Source organism: Sceloporus undulatus, chromosome 8 (assembly GCF_019175285.1).
Source record: "Sceloporus undulatus isolate JIND9_A2432 ecotype Alabama chromosome 8, SceUnd_v1.1, whole genome shotgun sequence".
NCBI lineage: Eukaryota > Metazoa > Chordata > Lepidosauria > Squamata > Phrynosomatidae > Sceloporus > Sceloporus undulatus.
In genome coordinates, this window is record NC_056529.1 from 2,355,023 (window position 1) to 2,375,810 (window position 20,788).

At 44.5% G+C, this 20,788-nt stretch overlaps 1 protein-coding gene across 8 annotated transcripts in view; it reads right to left on the reverse strand.

Moving 5' to 3' along the window:
- Positions 1-2,339: 2,339 nt before the first annotated feature.
- Positions 2,340-20,788, reverse strand: part of KCTD15 (potassium channel tetramerization domain containing 15) — a 67,832-nt gene continuing 49,383 nt past the window's right edge. For all 8 annotated transcript variants that reach the window (XM_042438656.1, XM_042438659.1, XM_042438660.1 and 5 more), the window contains exons 3-5: positions 15,354-15,498; positions 8,135-8,440; positions 2,340-3,395 (exon numbers count right to left, since the gene is read on the reverse strand). In XM_042438656.1, coding sequence (XP_042294590.1) covers positions 3,240-3,395; positions 8,135-8,440; positions 15,354-15,498 — 607 coding nt within the window. In that variant the 3' untranslated portion in view covers positions 2,340-3,239. The remainder of the gene's footprint in view (positions 3,396-8,134; positions 8,441-15,353; positions 15,499-20,788) is intronic.

A 20,788-nucleotide genomic window follows, 5' to 3' on the forward strand; every position in this document is an offset into this window, starting at 1 on the left:
TTGGACTTCAACTCCCAGAAGTCCCAGCTAGCTTACCTAAATGATTGGGGATTCTGGGAGCTGAAGTCTAAAATGCCTGGAGTTGGACCCAAGGTTGAGAACCACTGATCTAGGAGGAGGATGTTGTCTTTGTGTTCCCAGTTGTGGAAACACATCTGGGTACTACTTTGATGCTCCTTGGAGGGCATGCTGTGGCATCAAATTGTTTGCTTGTTTGCATGGAGAAAGGTTACGCTTGGCAGAGCATTATGTCCTGCCAAGTCCATGGAATATCTTGGCTTCCATTTTTCAACCTCTTTGGGTGAACCTTTCAGCAAAAAGGCATTGGACTCATGGTTCAACCAGACTGGTTTCTGCTTTGCTCGCTTTCCAAATGGTCCCATTTGATTCCTAAGAAATAGTCAGGCTAGAAATGCAAAGATTTCTTGCATTTCCACAATCTGCCACATGCAAGTGTGGCAAGAAACGAAAAGAACCGAGACAGCTGTCCTTGATATTTGCCCTTTCCAAAGATGTAAGCATGAAAAAAAGTATTCCACAGAACTGGAAAACATTTTCCTTGAGCAACCTGAAATTTCTAAGTGAACAAAGACGCGGCGGAGCGAAGTCTTTGCTTTCAAGGGGAGGCCGGTCTCTCCCCAGCAAACGCTGATTCCTTCCACATGGTCCCTCCTCCGCTGTTTTGCGGCAAAGGCTCCTGATGCCATGACTCAAACTTTCCCATCTGCTGCTAGAACCTTTTACGGCGCCACTTTCCCCAAATGCTTAACAAGGACTGAAGCTGGTTTATGGAAATATAAAAAAGCCTTGCAAACATCAAACTGAAACAAGGAAGGCGGGGGGAGAGAAAACCGCAACTATTCAAAATGGCCCTGCCCTGAGAAAAAGGAGAGCTTAAGCTTTCTCAGAGGGGCATCTCATGTTGCAATGACATTGACCAAATGGGTCAAAGGAGAAAGGCACCACAGGAGCATGGTCTGCATAATGGAAGCCATCCTTGGTTGCAGATGACCAGAACATGGAGAGCTCCATGTATGACCACAGATGTCGCTCTTTGCTAAATTTGCCCACACACTCATCCCTCCACATTTGCGGCTTTGACTTTTGCTGCTTTGATTAGTCACAGATTTTATTAATATGTCCTCTCTAGAAATATCTAGGTCCTCCAGCGCAACTCTATGGTCAACTTGAACCAAAGGCCGCACTGAAGGACCTATGGAGATTCCTAGAGAGAACACTCCACTAGGCATTGGTAACTCCTCTGGCGCAATTCTATGGTCAATGTCTGTCGGACGTCGACCAGAGAGTTGCCCTGGAGGACCTAGAGATTCCTAGAGAGGACACTCCGCTAGGCATTTGTAACTCCTCCAGTACAACTCTATGGTTAATGTCTGGCAGATGTTGACCACAGAGTTGCACTGGAGGACTTAGTGATTCCTAGAGAGTTGTCCTCTTAGATAAACACGTAGTGGTTTTGTAATTTGTGGTTTTCCCACATTCATGGGATTTGTAGTTTTACAAAGTCTTTAGCATTGTCTGCCAAAGAGTGCTGGTGCCTCACCAAACTACACATCCCAGGATTTTGTAGGATGGAGCCATAGCAATTAAAGTCATATCAAACTCCATTATTTCTACAGTGCAGATGCAACCCAAGATGAGCTGTTCAGATGGCCTGTACTGGCCTCTGTCTCTTCTGTGTATTATAGGGACGGCAATCATGTAGCCCTCCAGATGTTGTTCGATTGCAATTCCCAGCATCCTCTTAGCCACCTTTGCCAATGCCAAAGAGCGCTAGGAGTTGCAACCCAACATCATGGACTATATGATTCTTACTTCTGGTTCTTCTGAACAGAACCCAATGAATGCATGCCCACAGCCTTTGAGCAGAAGCAATGCTCATGAAATACAATCAAAAAGTCAACACAACTAGAAATCCCAGGGTTCTTCTCTTGCCCAAATGCTGGTTTGTACGCTAACTTGTTGTGCGGACAGAGTTTTATTATGTCTCTGCGGTCACAAGATGAAATGTTACTTCTACAGGATGGTGGAAAGCGGCACAGATTTGCTCAAAGAATACCAATTCCCCCAAGAAAGGGTTATTTAATACTCTTTTAGTTTTAAAAAAGCTTTTGCTTAAAGGAGCCAATGCATCACATGGAGACATACACTTGTGAGAGATCGATAAAACTGTTGCCTTTTAAAACCATCCTCCTAGATTTCAAAGCAAGGTGGAAACTGGGTTTAAACTACACATGGCTGTTTCTCATTCCAACTCCGAAACCACACTTTTGGCGACTCAAAATCTTAAAACCTACGTCGAATAAAAGAACAACACAACCTAATCTTGGGCTCCGTTACGGGGCCTGTTTTAATGTTGAGCGACCATGTTTCAGAACTTTCTCATGACTCTCCATTTCCAAAAAATTTCTGCAAATGTTTTCCAATATTTTTTGTCATTCGCGGGAGCGACACGCCAAACGTTACCAATCCCCCGCCCCAGCGCTTATCTCAAAGGGGGATTTGTATGGGGTTCAAGAACAAAAAAAAAGACTTCAGCACCAGAAGAACATGGATTGGTCCCTGTTTTGAGGCGGCACCTGTACACCGGGAACCGGACGCGTTGGTAGAAAAATAAGCCATTTGATACAATGGGCGAAGAAACCGTGGACGATGGAGATGTGAAAGCGTGTTTGAAAATTTGGGGATGTGTTGGAGACAAAATTCAACCCAAGGGGAAGGGGAAGACACTCAGCACAATCCTTTTGGCAACTCCTGTGTCCTTGATGCCACCGAGAAATGGGGAGGAAGAAGAAGAGGAGCCAGTCCCTTGGAAAAGGTGGCCGACACGTTCCTTCAAATGGGTATCTTCCCATTACACAAACCGGTCTTTCCCAACAAAGTCCAAAGGTCCATCAAAGTCCTTTGCCGAAGCTCTGTCGGTTTTCCGTGCGCCAAGCCACTGCGTCGGGAGCGCATCTCCAAAAAATGTCAAAGGACGCCGAACGTCTGTCCAAGAAAACCCATTCAGTTGTACATTGTTTCTTTTGTTTCTGTCACAGTCTCACTAAGAGGAGTCCGCGACTGGCGTTTCGGCATGTCCTTTCGGACGTAGGCGCTCGCGGGTGGCGCCAAAGCCGCCCGCATTAATACTGTTTCGCAAACTCCTTCGTGTTTCCGCGCGAGGGAACTATTCAACACTTTCTACGTTCACAAAGGAGGGGAAAGGAGTGAGTCCTTTTCTAGTCCAGGGGTTCTTGTTTTATTCTGATTGTGGTGTTGGGCTGCGGCCGCCTGTCCTCGCGACATAAGACGTATTCGCTGAACTGAGAGGAATCCACGCCGCCTCCACAGGATGCCGCCACATTGAAGCCCTTCTGGAACAACCGCTCGAGAACCTGTGGTGGGTTTTTTATTTGGGGGGGAAGAGAAAAGTTAGTATTAAGGCAAACTCTCCAGAAAATGCACTAAAAGATCCAGAGTAATCCCATTAAATACACAGGACTTACTTCCTCATCAGTAAGGAATGGCCATTGCTAGACATTTTCCTAATGGGCTGCTTAACCTATTGCAGATATTTATAAGCTGCTTAATAGATATCAAAGCAGTGTGCAAATCACAAAGTGCATAATGTTAATCAACACATAAAACCAATATGCAATGGTTTGAATCTGACTGTTAGTCCCACTTTGAACAGACCCAGTGACCAGATAGATACTTATGTAAAGGTCACTGGTTTAATGGGTCTCCTCTTAGGGTGCATCTATACTGTAGAAATAATACAGTTTGACACCATTTTAAGCTTTTTTGTGGGTTTTTCAGGCTATGTGACCATGTTCTAGAAGGGTTTATGGCCACGTAGCCCGAAAACCCCACAAAAACTATGGATGCCAGCCATGAAAGCCTTCGACTTCACCATTTTAAGTGTTGTAGCTCCATGTAACTGTGGCAATTAAAGTGGTGTTGAACTGGATTATTTTTGCAGTGCGGATGCAGCCCCTGTTGTGCAAGATGTCAAAGGGCATGGTCCATTTGTAAATTCTTCCATGCAAACCCCTCAGACTACATAGAAGCAACCTAAGTCTAAATTGCTAGTCTTCCAACGAAGGGTGGATCTACACTGTAGAAATAATACTGTTTGACGCCCCTTTAAGTGTCCTTGCTCCACTCTACGTAATGCTGGGATCGTTAGTTTTGCAAAGCCTAGCTTTTTCTGTTGGTTCCCCACCAAACTACAAATCCTAGTAATCTGTAGGATGGAAATGTGGGAGATACAATGGTGTCAAACTGTATTATTTCTACTGTATAGTTGCACCCTTATGTTATGGAGATGTGCAATGCTTCCCTGTTTATCCAGCCACCAGCCCTGCAAAGTAGGCCAACTACATACAAAGGGCTGAAACATGGTGGCACAATGCTTTATTATCTTGTCCATAACACAACGAGACTTGATGGGCACGATCCGCATGCCTCCATTTGTGAGCGATTCACAAAACATGCGGAGGCCCTTATGGTCTCCAGATGTCCAGGGAAGGTAAAAGACCCCAGCCAAAAAGGCGGCCAGAACCTGCGCCATACTCCCAGCGCATTATGCAGCGATAATTCTATAACTTATTCCTAAATGACTAGAGTGTGATTAAAGTCTTGCTTACAGCAAACCTCTGCAAGAAAAAGCCCAATATTAATCAAACAAACAAGCGCTCTGCAGGGCAGTTCAGTACATTATGGAGTAAAATACTGGCTGGTAGTGATATTGATGCTCCCTCTTAAGCAAAAGCAACGCTGGGGTTTCGGTCACAATAAAATGAAACCATAACTCATCATTAACACGCAAAGTCAGGAGGAGAGAAAAGCAGAAAGCCCCTCTTAGAGGCATCTTCTTTTATTGGGGATTATATATTCTGGCTGCGGACGGTGGTTCCTTCCAACCGGATTGGTACCCCATTTCCTGGCGCATTTCTCCTAATATTACACTGTTTTTGGTAGTATTACTCCATTAAGCAATTAGGGTTAGGGGCACAAGAGCCCCGTGAATATGGAAACACAAATAACAATTATCTGAGAGGACACCTCTCTAGGAATAATCTCTAGGTTCTCCAGGGCAACTCTATGGTCAATGCACGACAGACACTGACCACAGAACTGCACCAAAGGAGCTACAAAGGCCTAGTACAGTATCCTCTCTAGGAATCTCTAAGTCTTTCGGCACAACCTTTAGTTAAAGTTGGCCATAGAGTTGCACTGGAGGACCTAAATATTCCTAGAGTAGAACATATTAATCAAATCTGTGAATAATCATATCCGCAAATAGCAAAGCCGCAAACATGGGAGGGATGAGTGTAGTTATATTCAACTTTGTTGATGTGTGCCTTCACATTATTCCTGACTTATGGTGATCCTATTGTTTGGTTTTCTTGGCAAGATTTGTTCAAGGGGGTTTGCTGCCTTCGACATCCTCCGAGGCTGAGAGTGTGTGGCTTTCCATGGCCAAATGGGGGATTTGAACCCTGTTCTCCAGAGTCGCAGTCCAACACTTAATCCACAACATCAGGCCAGCATTAGTGGTTTGAGTGTTGCACTGCGACTCTGGAGATCAGGGTTCGAATCCCCGCTCAAGCCTAAAAACCCACCTTGGGCAAGTCACACTCTCTCAGCCTCAAGAGAAGGTCCACCGATCTCTATTAAAAGCAAAAAGGAACCCTATGATGTGTCAAACTAATAAAGCAAGGAACACACAGGACAGAACCTCCTCCGATGGCACCCAGATTAATTATAGCATTTAATAATTAATAAGTAAATCTCTCCATGAATCACAGTGTGAATGAAACAGGTGTCTGCTATTAGAGTTAGAATAACTGATAAATGGGGCTCATATTGCACAGAATAAATGAAGCGATCGGTCCTTATTTTCCCATGGATTGCTTTTCCTTGCAAAACCACAGATCAAAGTCTCCCTTTTTTCCAATTAGGAAGAGAAAAACCCATTGCACCTTTCCAATTTCTAATCTATCTAATAGGACAGAAATAGCAAATTCACTTTATATAGAGTAGATTTACTGGATCCTAAAGATAAGTGAAAAGCAGAGGGCCTTTAATTTAAACCCACAGTTTAAACCATGGTTTAACCCAAAGAGGTTTAGCCCAGCCACCCCTGGGATGGGAGCAATGAAACCAAGACCTTTAAAACACACACAAACACACCAGGCACAACCTTTCCTTGCAACATATATCTTCTATACAGGATGGATGGATGGATGAATGAATGAACACAGATAATGGGGAAGGGAATCCCAGTTGTTTTGCAAGGGTCATCTTGCAAAGGGTTTCTCACTCCATCTTCACCAACTTGTTCCATCCTAAGCTAGTTTTGCCTAATGACGGCTTCCCGTCTTCACTGCAAACCTTTTGCAGAGGAAGCGCTGAACGGTGAAGATCCCAAATGAAAAGCGGAGGGCTGTTTTTGGACCCACTAATTAGAGACAAGCCATTAAGGCAGCTGAGCATCGGGAGGTCAGCCTCCCAACAGGGAGAAAGGCTCAGGGTCCACTCCCCATAGGAAGCCAAAAGCCATCTCGCCCCCTTCCTACGCCCTCCTTTATCTGCCCGGTTAACTTCCTTTGTTTCCCAGTTTAATTTTAGAACTATATATATATATATATATATATATGGAAGAGAGAAAAAAAAAAAAAAACTGAGACTATAAAAAAAAAAAGGGGGGGGCTGAAAAAACCCCCAATTTGTGCAAAAAACCCCAACCCCTTTCAGTCTAAAGTAGAACACATTTTGTTTAAAATACTCTGGGCAATTTTTTCTCTTTTTTACAGAACATCCTTTTGGAGAGAGAGAAAGAGAGAGAAAAAGTGCAGAGATCATTTTTTAAAGTCCATCCTGCAGGCGCTATCATTTAATTATGAGCGGGACATAAATTATGCATTTACACATTGTTGCGTTTTCTATAAAGTGGCATGCAGACACCGCTCAAACCCTCGTCCTCCCTCTTTATTTCCTTTTGCGTGTGTGTGTGTGTGTGTGTGTGTGTGTACGTGTGTAGTTTTGGTACTCTGTTTTCTCTCTCCTTCCTAAGGGCACTTTAGAGGGGAGAAAAGGACCGAAGGGTATGCATTGATGAAACAAAAAATTAGCATTTGTCAGCCTAACACCATTATGAGATCAGCGTGGTGCTAACATATACAAAAGCTAAATCTGTTTTCCCCCCCTGTTCTTAGATTTAAAGGGGAAGGAAGGAAGGAAGGAAGGAAGGAAGGAAGGAAGGAAGGACTCTTCCTGAAAGAAGGCTGAAAATGTCTCTCCTTGCATTTTTAGCACTAAGACAGAAGCAACTAAGTGAGCAATGATTCTATTTTGCATACAAGTTTGAAAATCCCTTTTCCCAAATGCTTGGGACCAGAAATGCTTTTTTGGATTTGGGATTTTTTCTTCTTCTTCCAGATTTTTGGAATATTTGCATATACAATAATGAGACGTCTTGGAGATGGAACCCAAGTCTCAACACAACATTCATTTGTGCTTCATAAAAACCTTCTACACATAGCCTGTGGGTAATTTTATGCACAATATTTTAAATTATGTTGTGCATGAAGTAAAGTTTGCATGCCCTGGACCCTCAGAAAGCAAAAGTGTCACTCTCTCAGCCACTTCTGTGGATGATTTTGGAGTATTTCTGAATTCGACCTGTATAACCGAACATTAAAAACAGTTGGACTAGGGCTGTATTTGCAATGCAGAAACAATCCAGTTTGATACCACCATAACCGCAATGGCTCCATGGGATTTATAGTTCGTTGTGACATCGGAGCTCTATGACAGAGAAGTGTAAAAAAAAAAAATCTCATAAATTCCCAGAATTCCATAGCACTGAGCCATGGCAATTAAAGTGGTGCCAACCTGGATTGCTTCTGCAGTGTAGATGCAGCCTAGGACTCTAGGAGACCCTGGTTCGAATCCCTGTTTAGCCACAGAAACCCATTGGGAGACCTTGGGCAAGTCTTAGCCCATGAGGAAAGCAATGGCATCCCCATATCCGAAAAATAAACCCAGCCGTGTGAAAGGGCTGACCTTTCAGGTTCAGAAGACCCAAGAAAGATGAAGTAGAAATGTTAAGTGGCCACTGCCTTACCTGGACCGAATTCAACCGGCAGTATCCGTTCAAGGGAAACCTAATGACGTGGGTTGGGTCCTGGTTCCAGCCAGCGTTTACCGAGTTGCACATGACGTCCCCTGTCTCTGGGAAGATCTCCTCGATGAGCGCTTTCTCCCCGCTCAACGCAATCCTTTCCCCGAGATCCGGAGTCACCCTTACAACCAAGCAGTCGCAGGGCTGGAAATGCTTCTTCTGCTCCCGCTCTTGTTTCCATCGCTCCAGCTCCTTGATCATCGGCTGCAGCTGGTAGTACTTGGCCTCTTCATACAAAAGGTTGAAGTCCTTCAAGGGAGGAACAGAGACACTTAGGGGCCCATGGGACCTTCTGCATTGCAATATAGCAAGCTCTCCTTTAGTGACTTCGGACTTACTGTATTTACTCATGCATAAGTCTAGAAATTTTAGTCAAAAGATTGACCCCAAAAAACTGAGTCGACTTATCCACGGGTCAATATGAATACTATATTTTAACTCATATTTAGAAAGGAACCATCCCCTTGTGAAACTCAAGAGTGCAATCCATTCTGGAAGCACTGACTCCCCTCTACTCTCTCATCCATCCAGACTTTAGGGTGAGCGCCAACAATTTTGCCAGTTAACATTTCCTAAGTTCTTTGCCATCAGTTCCCTTTTCTTCCTCCTCCTTTTTGATCCTTTGTTGCATGACCCTAAGTTTTACCCTCGACTTATCCATGAGTCATATCAAAATCCCATAATTTTGCCCTGAAGCCTGCCCTCAACTTATACATGAAGTCGCTGTAGATGAGTATATATGGTAAGCCAATCCCGCCCGGTGTCATTCTCATTACTAGCTTAGGGTTTTATGCAGGGACTTTTCCAGCCCTATGTGGGAGATCCACTGATGGTATTGGACTGCAACTCCCATCAGTCCCAATGGGGAGGAAAGCTGGGAGCTGCAGTTCAGCAACACCTGGAGTACTGCATTATTCCCATCCTGTGTCTGCAAACTGACAGATGCTGAAACATGGGTTCAGATAGGATTTCCACAAGTTCGGCCTGAGATCTTACAATCATAAAAGCTGGAAGACAACCCAAAGGCCATCCAAATACAACCCCCTTTCTGCCACTGTGACTCCATCTTCTCCTTAAAATCCTCCAAAGAAGGGAGCTAATCCACATTTTCAGGGCAGCGTATTCCACTGCCGAACTGTCAGGACGTTCCTCCTAATGTTTAAAGGGTATATAAAATCACTGGAAAGACATACCGAAGTTTTAAAAGACAAATAAAATATCCCGATAAGAAGCTCCCTTGCAAATAAGAATTCTGCCCTCCGAGTGAAATTTCCTTCCAAACCCCAAATTTATATCACCGCAGAAACTTAAAAACTTCAGTACAGAATTTAGAAAGAGAACCGAAGCGTCCCAAGAAAAGAGGCAGGCAAAGTGACCCAGGGAATGCAAAGGCAGCAAATAGCCAAGTTGTATGTGTGAAGGATTTTGGATCCTTTGCTTTCAGCAATGCTAGAAATGTGGTGACTGAAGGGAAATTTCATGGGGCAGCGAAAGAATTATTTATTTTTGGATGTCTACCTGCTTAGCTACACCTTCGTGTCTAGGATAGGCAGGCTTTCAAAGGCGGGCATGGACTTTTAACTCCGGCGACTTTGCCAAAAGCGCTGCCAAATTTGATCCTGCAAAATCTGATAAAACTGGCCAGCTTATCCTCCCACTTTGCATGATGATTCAAGGTGCAAAGCAGCAGGGAATCCAGCCCAGAAGAAAGTGCTGACAACCCACGCCTCCTTTTCTTCCTCCCTGCAGAAAAAGTAGCCAAGGGAGGAAAATAGCCAAGGGATAGGATCCATGTGAAATGCATGGAGGATAGGTCAGGACTGGTCTGTTTAATACTCTTAATAATAACAACATCTGGATCCAGCAGAGTAACAGGCAGCTGGAATCACTTGCAAACCACTGCCTTCATCATCATTCATCAACTCCAAGACAAAAGTCAGCGCATGCTGGACTGTTAGTACCAAAACCCAGAGCAGATTCATCGCTGAGGCAAGCAGCCTCTCCTTCTTGTTCTGGGCTCTAACACATTTCCATCTTGCCACACCAAAAAGATTGTGGAGACACGCACCGAGGCCTTGGTTGGGAAAGAACTGGCTGCATACAAGACGATGGGCGAATTTCAAAAGGGCAGGAGAATGGGAAAGGCATACAAAACCAATGCTTACTCCCAAATGACTTGACCTTAGGCATTGGGTTATACTTTCCGAAAACTGGCGAGGAGTATAGTTATTGGGCGTTTCATCCATAATGCATTCTTTTCATAATGTAGCATCACAGTGTGTCTGTAAGCTTGCTGAAAGGCCTATGCGCATTAGTTACCTGGAAGCGTCTGCTAAATCCAGTGCAAATGAGAGACAAAAGGCTGACGGGAGAAATAAAAAACTTTTGCACATCCTGAGATGTTGTTGTTGCCTTCTACACACTTAAGTGCCCACAGGCCTATTTGAGCTTCGTGGAAATGCTCAAGGGAGCCACAGAGCAACCATGTGCAAGGCAGAAACAAGAGAGCACAACCCCAACATCTGGGCAGCTGTTCTTGGGCCATGCCCATCTCAGTAATGATGACTCTTTCTCCCTATCTTTGCCTTCTCTCAGCCTTAGGAAGTAATGCAGAGACGTATGTATGTAATGTATACTACACTCCTTCCTAGTCGGAAAGCCCCATTGTAGCCTCTTGAAAGCCAGTGGCATAACTACAACCGACAGTATGCATCATCAGTGGCTCTGTTTTACTCCTGCAAACCTACTTTGCACAAGATCTGAGTGGATCAGGCTCTCCAAAATATGATATTATGAGATATGGAAAAATGTTGTACTCAGGAGGAAGCAAAGGGAAGGACTTTTGAGCCACTAACTGCAGCCCTATTTAGAATTTGTGTGAAAATTGGATTAACTATTAGGAGGGGAAAAAAGGGTTCTCTCAAGAGGGGGACCTGTCAGAGGTACGGCACTTTCAAGTCTCATCTTATTAGCAACTGGAACTGTAGTTAATATTCACTGTAAACACACCAGGAAGACGCGATAATAGAGAATCGCTAGCTAGGAACACATCGGCGGCTGCCTCTGTTGCTCACTGCTGGCTCTGAAAAACAACACTTTCCCACCCAAAAAACCTGCAATCCTCAGAGGCAAAAATTCTCCAAAGTGTGCACCTGGAAGTGGGAGCAAGAATGTCAAGCGTCTTGTGTGGTTCGCATTGTTCTGTTGTGCAGCAAACGCGAAACAAAACATTGGCACAATCGTCTGCTCTCATGTCAGCTCTTTCTGACTCTTTCCTTCCTTTATTTTTGCCCGTGGGTGGATTTCTAAAGCCACATGGAGCATGGGAGCCCCAGAGGCGGTTCAGCCTGGAACCGCTGTGCACCTTGGCTCCCTGCCCAAGGTGACCTAAATTCGGCACAGAGATGGGCCACCTCCCTTCAGCCAACATGGGATCGGCAGGGAAAACTAGCCCATCTCCTTCTAAAACATGGAGAAAACAGAGACCTAGCCATGCTAGTCTGGAGTATCATTATGCAAAGCCTTGGAAGCCACAGCCTTGAGTTTGGAAGACCTAAGTAGGGCTGTTACTAATAAAGTGTCTTGGGTAGATGTGTCTCAAAGCCACCTGGACAGTAAATAACCATAAAAGATGGACTGAGATGGGGAAACCATGAAGCCCTATGAGGAGATGGACATGTTTAGCTTGGAGAAGAAAAGGTTAAGAGGTGATATGATAGCCCTGTCTAAATATTTGAAGGGGTGTCATATTGAGGAGGGAGCAAGCTTGTTTTCTGTTGTTCCAGGGAACAGGACACAGAGCAATGGATGCAAATGCAATTCCACCTCAACATTAGGAAGAATTTCCTGACAGTAAGAGCTGTTCTGACAGTGGATGACACTGCTTCTGAATGTGTTGGAAGTCTCCTTCTTTGGAGGTTTTTAAACAGAGGCTGGATGGCCATCGTGCTTCGATTTTGTGGCAGAATGGGGTTGAGTTGGATGGCCCTTGAGATCTCTTCCAACTTTACGATTCTATGTGCCTCTTTCTGAATTGGATAACTGGCCCACCTAGCCAAGTGACTTCACTGACTTGTATCAGTTCTCCAAAACTTCACATCTTTCCAAGCCCTAGAGATGTAAGGAAATAGTCCTCTGTGCCATTGAGCTCCATCTCTTCCTCAACAGTTGAGGGCAGAAAGTGATGTTAATGTGTGATCCAAGCCTCTTTCTCTAGTCTATTTGGCTTTAAAATCCCAATGCCAAAGTCTTCTCCAGGTCACCAAGTTGCTACCTGCTTAGCTCTCAATTACTTGCAAAACCTCCTCTTCCACTGCTCCATTCTTGCCACTCTTTGATCCAGATCTAACCCAGAGACTGAGTCTCCGCATATATAAGGAAAGGGTTTTATTCCTCCAAATCAGTCCAATATTTTTTCAGCCCAGAAATATTTGTATAGCAATGGATCATAAACTTTGGAGACACTTTGATTTCCAACTTGCTTTTCCCTGGAAGAGGTGCAAAGACCTCTTGGCCAAAATGCATGTGAAAATTAGCACTGTTAGACTATAGCAATGCCTTTGACTGCGTAGATCCTGAAAAGCTATGGAAAGCTCTTTTAAAGACATGGGAATGCCAATACATCTGATTGTCCTGATGACGAATCTGTACTTAGGCCACTGTTAGAAAAGAATTCGGAGAGACAAAATGGTTCCCAATTGGCAAAAGGGTCAGGCGATGCTGCATCCTTTCACCCTATTTGTTCGTCTTGTATATAGAACATATTATAAGAAAACCAGGTTTAGACTCAGAAGAAGGAAGATTAAAAATAGGTGGAAGGAACACCAACAGCCTAAAATATGCGGATGACACCATACTACTAGCAGAAAGCATTGCAGACGTGGAACAACTATGAAGGAAGAACTAAGAAGAAAGTGCAAAGACAGGCTTGCTATAAAGACAACAAAAATAATGACCACAGAGAATATACACAATGTCTACCTAGACAATAAGGAAACTGAATTAGTTAAAGATTTCTCGTACCTTGGACCAAACATTGTCTAGAACAGAGACTGGAGTCAAGAAATAAGAACAGGATTGGAAAGTTTATATAAAATCTATACCAACAGCCTCTCTGACAAATAGGGTTTTGCAACCAGGTAAGGCTGCCTTGTTATATTGTGCAGTTTGCCATATTCTTCAATAGCCTTGCTTCTGCAAAATCCTAAAACAAAGCCAACGGAGCAAACTTCATCCAAAATTGGTGTTCAGTCTCTATGAATAGCAAGCCAGAACAGCTGTTGCTCAGTGGGTTTGCCTTCCCCAAGACAGAGATTTCCAAAGAGGAGTGAAAGAAAAGGCAATTGTACCCCTTCGATAAATAAAGGGATAAAGACCAACTTCGGCTATGAAATAAAATTAAAAATCCTTGTGAGCTGATATTGAGCTAAGAAAAAGGAAAGTGAGGCAGAGAGAAGGAGCACAACAATGCAAGCACAACCTGGCCATTCATGGAAAGTCTCTCCATACAGATCCAACCGAAAGGCACAAGATTGTTGGTGTCAATGAGACTTCCACAAAGCTCTGAAGGGACTGTACTAAGCGACTTTAAGCCCTTTGACGACTATTGCGTGCAAAAGCATTCCCTGAATTTTAAAACAATGCCATCTGCAGCAGGCGGCTCCGATGCCACGTCTTAATTGTCGTTACATGGCGATAAATAAGCCAAAATGCGAGGAAGCAAAATGAGTGCAGAAAAACCGACTGCGCTTTAGGCTCTGTCTTTTCCCCTTCTTCTGGTATCTATGACAACTACCAGGCCTGTTTATTAAGCTGTTGCATCTCCAGTCCTAGAGACCCAGCACTTTCAAGAACAAATGGCCACAATCCTCCAAAGCGGGGCTCATGGGCACAGCGTGCAATCGTTTCCGACGATTCCTCCCTTCCTTCGAACAAACCAATGCAAAGCCCAAGGAAGAGAAGGAGCAGGACTCAGGAAACAGGAACCTTTCACAATTAGAAGCAACACTGAAACCTGGCATAGATAAAATCATAAACCCTTTAAATTTTCAATGTTAAAATAATCCCCCTAATTTAGCAAACTATGGACAAGACAGTGGGTTTGTACCCTCCTTCCCTCCCTTCATTGCCATGCACAGGTTCGACTTTCTTTCCTTTTCAGGGCTGATTAATATTTCTGGGTATTAATTTTAACACAGCTAACTTTAACCCATGACACAGGCTGCATCTGCACTGTAGAAATAATCCAGTCTGACACCACTTTAACTGCCACGATGCAATATTATGTAATTTGTTGTGACACCAGAGAGCTCTCTGACAGAGATGGCCAAGTGTCTCACAAAACTACAAATCCCAGAATGCCATGACAGGTTTGAGTGGTGTTAAACCAGATTATTTCTGCAGTGCAGATGCAGCCACAGTGATTCCACTCTGGGGTTTAGCTTGCACTTTATCCATGCAGATTTCTCCATTGGGAAGTATTCCTTACCACCGCTGCCGCTTTAACATCCAACAGTTATAGCCCCGCAATTCCATTTTAACCGTCTTGGCTCCATCCTATGGAATCCTGGGATTGGTAGTTTGGTGAGGCACTAGAGCTCTCCAGCAGAGAGACCAAGTGGATTCAAACTACAAGAAAAGAGATTCCACCTAAACATTAGGATGAACTTTATTGTTCAACGGGGGACTTCCTCTCCATCTTTAGAGGTCTTCAAATAGAAGTCCGATGGGTATTTTTCGGGAGTGACGTAGCTGTGTAATCCTGCATGGCTGAAGTGGGTTGATCTATATGGTCCTTAGGATCCCTTCCAATGCTAATATTTTAGGATTCGATGTCTCATGAAACTACAAATCCCAGGACTCCTAAGGATGGAGACACAGTACCTAAAGCAGCATCTGAGTGCTATGACTACATAGAGTAGCAGTTCCCAAATTTTGGTCCTCCAAATGTTTTGGACATCCATTCCCAGAAGCCCCAGCTAGTTTGACCAACATTCAGGAATTCTGGGAGATGAAGTCCAAAAACACCGGAAGGCCAGTGTTTGGGAACCAAAGTGAAAGAGTATTCACTGCCGTGGTCCCTTTAGTTCATAAAGTATAAAAAGGGCTCATTCTGGAACAAACAGTCAAGTAAAGAAAACTCCAGGTTTCCGACCTGCCTTACCTTAAAATCTTCCGGGAGCAGCAGTTTCGATGTCCTCAAGAAGCTTAAGATGTATCTGAAAATTTCGCCGTCCCGATCAATGAAATAATGCTGTTTTAAACTGTCCAAGACAATAGGCTCCGTGCCATTAAACAGACGGCTTATTCTGGGAAAGGGGGAGAAAAAAAAAGGGGGGGAAAGGATGGAAATACACAGACAAATCTTGAAGGCATCACAGTAGCTTTGGTGGAATGGAGGTTCACCCAGTCTGTCATTGAAGCTCAGATGGTTCCTTGAGATCACCAAAACCAACCTCAAATCCCAAGGCATGAGAAGGTCCATATTTCTGCTAAATACACATTGAACCATCTCAACTACCCCATTCCACCCAATTTACCCACATTATCTCCATTACGTTGTGCAAAAAATCCCTGGCACCTAAAGCCACAGGTGTCCGCTTGAGTCAACAAACCGATCGGTCAGGTATCCCAAAGTGGCTCCAGAACGGATACGGGGAAGTCCTTGGAGGCTGCCAACCATTCTCTTGGTGCGCTGCGGCCACATCTCTTTTTAAAACTGGAATGGTGACTTTTTATTAAAGGCCATTCCAAAACTAAAACAAGTTCTGGGATCCATGGTGGACAAACATTAAATGGCCAATTGTCACCCTCCAAATATTTTTCGGTTGGAGGGGCTCAGAGGGCTTTGGAGGAAGCAACAGTGAGGACCTTTGCAGGCACCAGAAGCTCCAAGGTCCATTCAGTTCTCAGCCTGCCCTGGAAAGTTAAGTGTGTGTTGTGTATTGTGTGCCTCCAAGTTGTTTCCAGCTTATGGCGACCCTTAATGTGAACCTATCATGGGGATTTCTTGGTAGGGTTTCTTCAAAGGGGGCTTGCCATTACTTTTTGAGGTTTCCATGGCCAAGCCAGGATTCAAAACCTGGTCTCCAGAGTCCTGGGCTGCATCTACACTGCAGAGATAACCCAGTTTGACACCACTTTAATTGCCACGGCTCAATGCTATGGAAGCCTACGAATTGGGATTTTTGTGAGATATTTAGCCTTCATCTGAGACCTCCAGTGCCACAACAAACTACAGTTCCCAGATTTCCATGGCAATTAAGGTGGTGTCAAACTGGATTATTTCTGCAATGTGGATGCAGCCCCAATCCAACACCACTCAGGGTCTCACGATCCCAATGATACCCACACTTTTAAAAGTTTTAAAGTCCAAATAAAGCACTCCTGAATGCAATGGGAATGTAGTTTTGTGGGATATTTATTATCCTTCTTGTGTCAGAGAGCTCTGGGGCCACAACAAACTACAAATCCCAGCATTCCATAGCATGGAGCCATGGCAGTTAAAGTGGCGTCAAACGGCATTATTTCTGCAGTGCAGACAGATCCTGGGAAGCTTTCTATTTTTCCCTGGGAATTCTTTGCAAACTCTTTGCTTGGCCATCGTTCTTCTGCAGGCAAAGATGCTCGACTGAAAAAGTCAGGGCTTTCCATTCTTGTGGGGCATCTAGAAATAGCAGCCGCATATCCGAAACCCACAAAGAATTTACTGTATTGTGTTTTGCAAAAGCACGCCTTGCAATAATTTGTTTCTCTCTCCTGATAGTTGTTCAGCTGCCAAATGAAGAAGAAGAAGAGTCTGAAATCTTGAACATCTCTTAAGACTGTCCCTGTTTTTCTTGCATAAGGAACCCCTGAAGCCTCTTCTTGCTCATCCCCCCCCCCCATCATTCCTAATTTCTTTGCATCTCTCAGGAAGCAAAGGGTTCCCAGCAGAATTGCTGGCGCTCGGGCGCAACGTTTTCCCCGTCCGGGTGGTTTGGGGACAGGCGGATGCCACCCTCCTGCGTGGCCCAGATCGGAAAGACTCTGTTTGAAGCTGCATTGTCCTCCCACTTCATGTATAATTTCCTCCTAACTATCGCGCCCAAAATCTGGTGTTTCCAGTTCCTTCTAATTTAGTAATCATCTGCAGATTTCATTAATGTGCCATCTACTCTCTTCTGGATTAATTACAGATATATACATACATATATATATATATATATATATATATATGTGTGTGTGTGTGTGTGTGTGTGTGTGTGTAATATAGCTGGAACTAACACAGTTCCCCTGATGAAGGCCAGGAGAAAACTCCTCAAAACTTTCTTCTGGAGCTGGTCATTCCCGCAGTTTTGCTTATAGTCCTTCCACTTGTCCTCTTGGTAAGCAATGATGTCTCTGAACCATTTGGGATTCAAACTGACCAATGCACATGAAACGTCTGTGCGCTTTGTGTGCCTTCTAATTGTTTCCGGCTTATGGCGACCCTAAGGTTTGTTCAGAGGAGGTTTGTCATTGCCTTCCCCTGAAGCTGAGAGAGTGTGACTTAGCCAAAGTCATCTATGGGGTTTCAATAGCTAAGCTGGGACTTGAACTCTGGTCCGCAGAATTGTAGTCCAACGCTCAAATCACTACACTATGTTGGCTCTCTACACAAGAAATACTGTACAGGGTGCATCTACACTGAAGAAATAATTCAGTTTGACACCACTTTAAGGGCTGCAGCCCCATCCTAGGGAATCTTGGGATTTGCAGTTTTGCAAGGTCTTCAGGCTCCTCTGCCAAAATGTGCCAGTGCCTCACCAAACGACACATCCCAGGATCTTTGTAGGATGGTGCCATAGCAGTTAAAGTGGTGTCAAACGGCATTATTTCTCCAGTGTAGATGCACCCAGATTTTTCACTCCTGTCATAGACACTAATTACGAATCAATCAATTCTGGATGGTTGCATTGGTCTTCAGCCATCACTTCTGACACCATGGAGTTGTGGACATTTGGGCATGTTCCACTTTGCGCATAGCACATCTATCACAGCCACTTTTATTTGCATGAGATCAAATGTCTTCAGCCTGTTTCTTAGATCAGAGGAAGAAGTTAATGATACAGCCCTGCATGCCTTTGCCCTGGGCTACTGAATAAGATAATCTGGCCTAGATGAAGGCAACAGATGTGGATCAGGACTCTCATTCTGATGTCTTCAGTTTAATATAGCCAAAATAATAATATTTACATTGTCATCATTGGCAACAACAAGGACACAGCAAGCAAACCACTCCTTAAAACTTAACCAACGGATGACATGCCATCATTTTGAATCCATCCCTAATGTTTTAATTCTCTTTTGCCTAAGACAACCAACAGATCCCACACAAGTCTGCATCTTGGCAGTGCATTGCTAAATGCAATGCAATGCATCGCACTAAAACTGCATTGCACAACAAAGCGTTAACTCCATCTTGCTTTGGAGCGCATGACTGGGAAGAGAGACTCCACCGGTTCTTCTCTGCTCTTGGTTCAAACTGGAATCAATTACTGGGGGAGACGCTGATAAGCCTTGTGCCTCAATCTTGGACGGAATTAATTTAGCAAGGCTGCAAAGTTTTGAGAACATTTACAGCGGCGATGAAAGCAGATTAGATGTTTGCTGGAACTCCCATAAAGTTGGGAGCTTTAATGTGATGAATGTGGGCGGACGGTTCGGCTGGGCGCTCACTTGTTGCCTGCCTTTTCTTGCCTCCTTCTTCCACGGCTGATCTCAAAGATGTTTCCTCTTGCTTGCGTTTTTCTCCTCCTCGGCTTTCCGGTTCAAGGTGACTCTCCAGCCCAGTCCAGCCCAGTCTGGTCCCATTTATTATTTTTTAAAAGACATTTCCTACTCTTGCACGGACTTGTTGGGCAACAGCATCTCAATAGGGCCATGCTGGGTGAACTGAGAAAGGAGACAAAATGAAATCCCAGACTTATGGGTTCTGTATCATCTCCAATAGGGCCAGCTTGGTGGAGACCAGGGTTTGGCCATATAAACCTATTGGGTTACCTTGATCAAGTCACACCTTCTCAGCCTCAGAGGAAGAAAATGGCAAACCTCTTCCGAAGAAACCTGCCAAGAAAACCCTGCGATAGGTTCACCTCAGGGTTGTCATAAGTTGAACATGACTTGAAGGCACACATGCATCATCTTCAATGCTTTTACTTTTGCAACATGACAGAAAACCCGTGCACAGATGGAGCCAAAGAAAAGAGTCAGACAAACTCCTCTTGATCATGGAGTTTGCTTTTAAAAAGTCTTGGCTTTTTTGGGGAGCCAAGCATAGGAATTAGGATTTGAAACAGACAGCAAACCTGGTATAATGGTTTAGGTGTTGGACTATAGAGTCCAGGGTTTGAATTCCCAGCTCAGCCATGAAATCCAATGGGTGACTTTGGCCAAGTCACACTCTCTCAGCTTCAGGGAAAGGCAATGACAAACCTTCTCTGAACAAACCTTGCCAAGAAAACCCCGTGATAGGTTCGCCTTAGGGTCACCATAAGCCAGAAACTACTTGAAGGCACACACAACCACCAATGAAAGCATCTGTTAAAGCGCAGAGAACCAGCAATTAGAAAAGCAGAAGCCTAGGAGAATAACAACGGTGGCGCCTCATAAATCGGGTGCTGCTCTCCAAACTTTCCAAAGGAGAGAACAGACACGATGGCTTCTGCAAAACAAAGCCACAGATGCAGCAGGTGAAATGTCAGGAATAAATTCTTACAGAACATGGCCACAGAGCCAGAAAGACCCACAAAAACAAAAGCTATGAAAAGTTATGTTTTGGACTCTGTCTTCCAGAATCCTCCAGCCAGCCTGTGGATTCTGGGAACTGAAATCCCAAAGAGTAACTTCTCCAGCTAACACATGGAGTCTGGGTAATCCAGAAAGGTAACTTCTCCAAGCTCTACTCAGGAGAAGAGAGATGATGGGGACTGAGGATGAGTGCATGCACTTCAGAAAGAAATGCTGCACCAATGCTTATTAGTTGGAGTCCCTCCTTGCATTCAGGAATCCACACCTGAAGAAAGGCAGGGGGCAAAGGTAAGTACCAATATTCCCACTTCCCTCAATTAGTTGCAGGATGATAGTTTGTTTAAGCATCACCAAAGTCTGTGACTCTTTGTTCCAGGGTTTGTTAATCCATGACTAGCTCTTTTCCTCTTCTCCACATTGACAAAGCTGCCCCAGCCTCCTTGGTTCCTGCTCCTGGGAAACTCGCCCTGTTTTGCCCCAGGGGAGATGCTGGGGATACTGCTGTCTTTAAAGCTCCTTGGCGAATCTTGCCTCCCATCTTGCGCCTGGGCTTCCCCTCCAGCGCCCTTCCTGTCAAGGCCCATCCGGGGAGGCAAGGCAAGGCAAGGCAGGCAGTCGGACGTGTTTGCAGCTTCTGCGGCTCCTACGCTGAAATGCAGCCGCCAGATCCACCGGCAGATTACACACACCTCCTACCAACCTTTCCTACATTTTAAGAGGATGATGGTGAAAGAAGGAGGAAGCATCACTGAAGACAAAAACAGCAATTACATGGAAAGGTCTTGGGCCATTAGAGTCAGCGTGGTGTAGTGGTTTGTGTGCTGGACT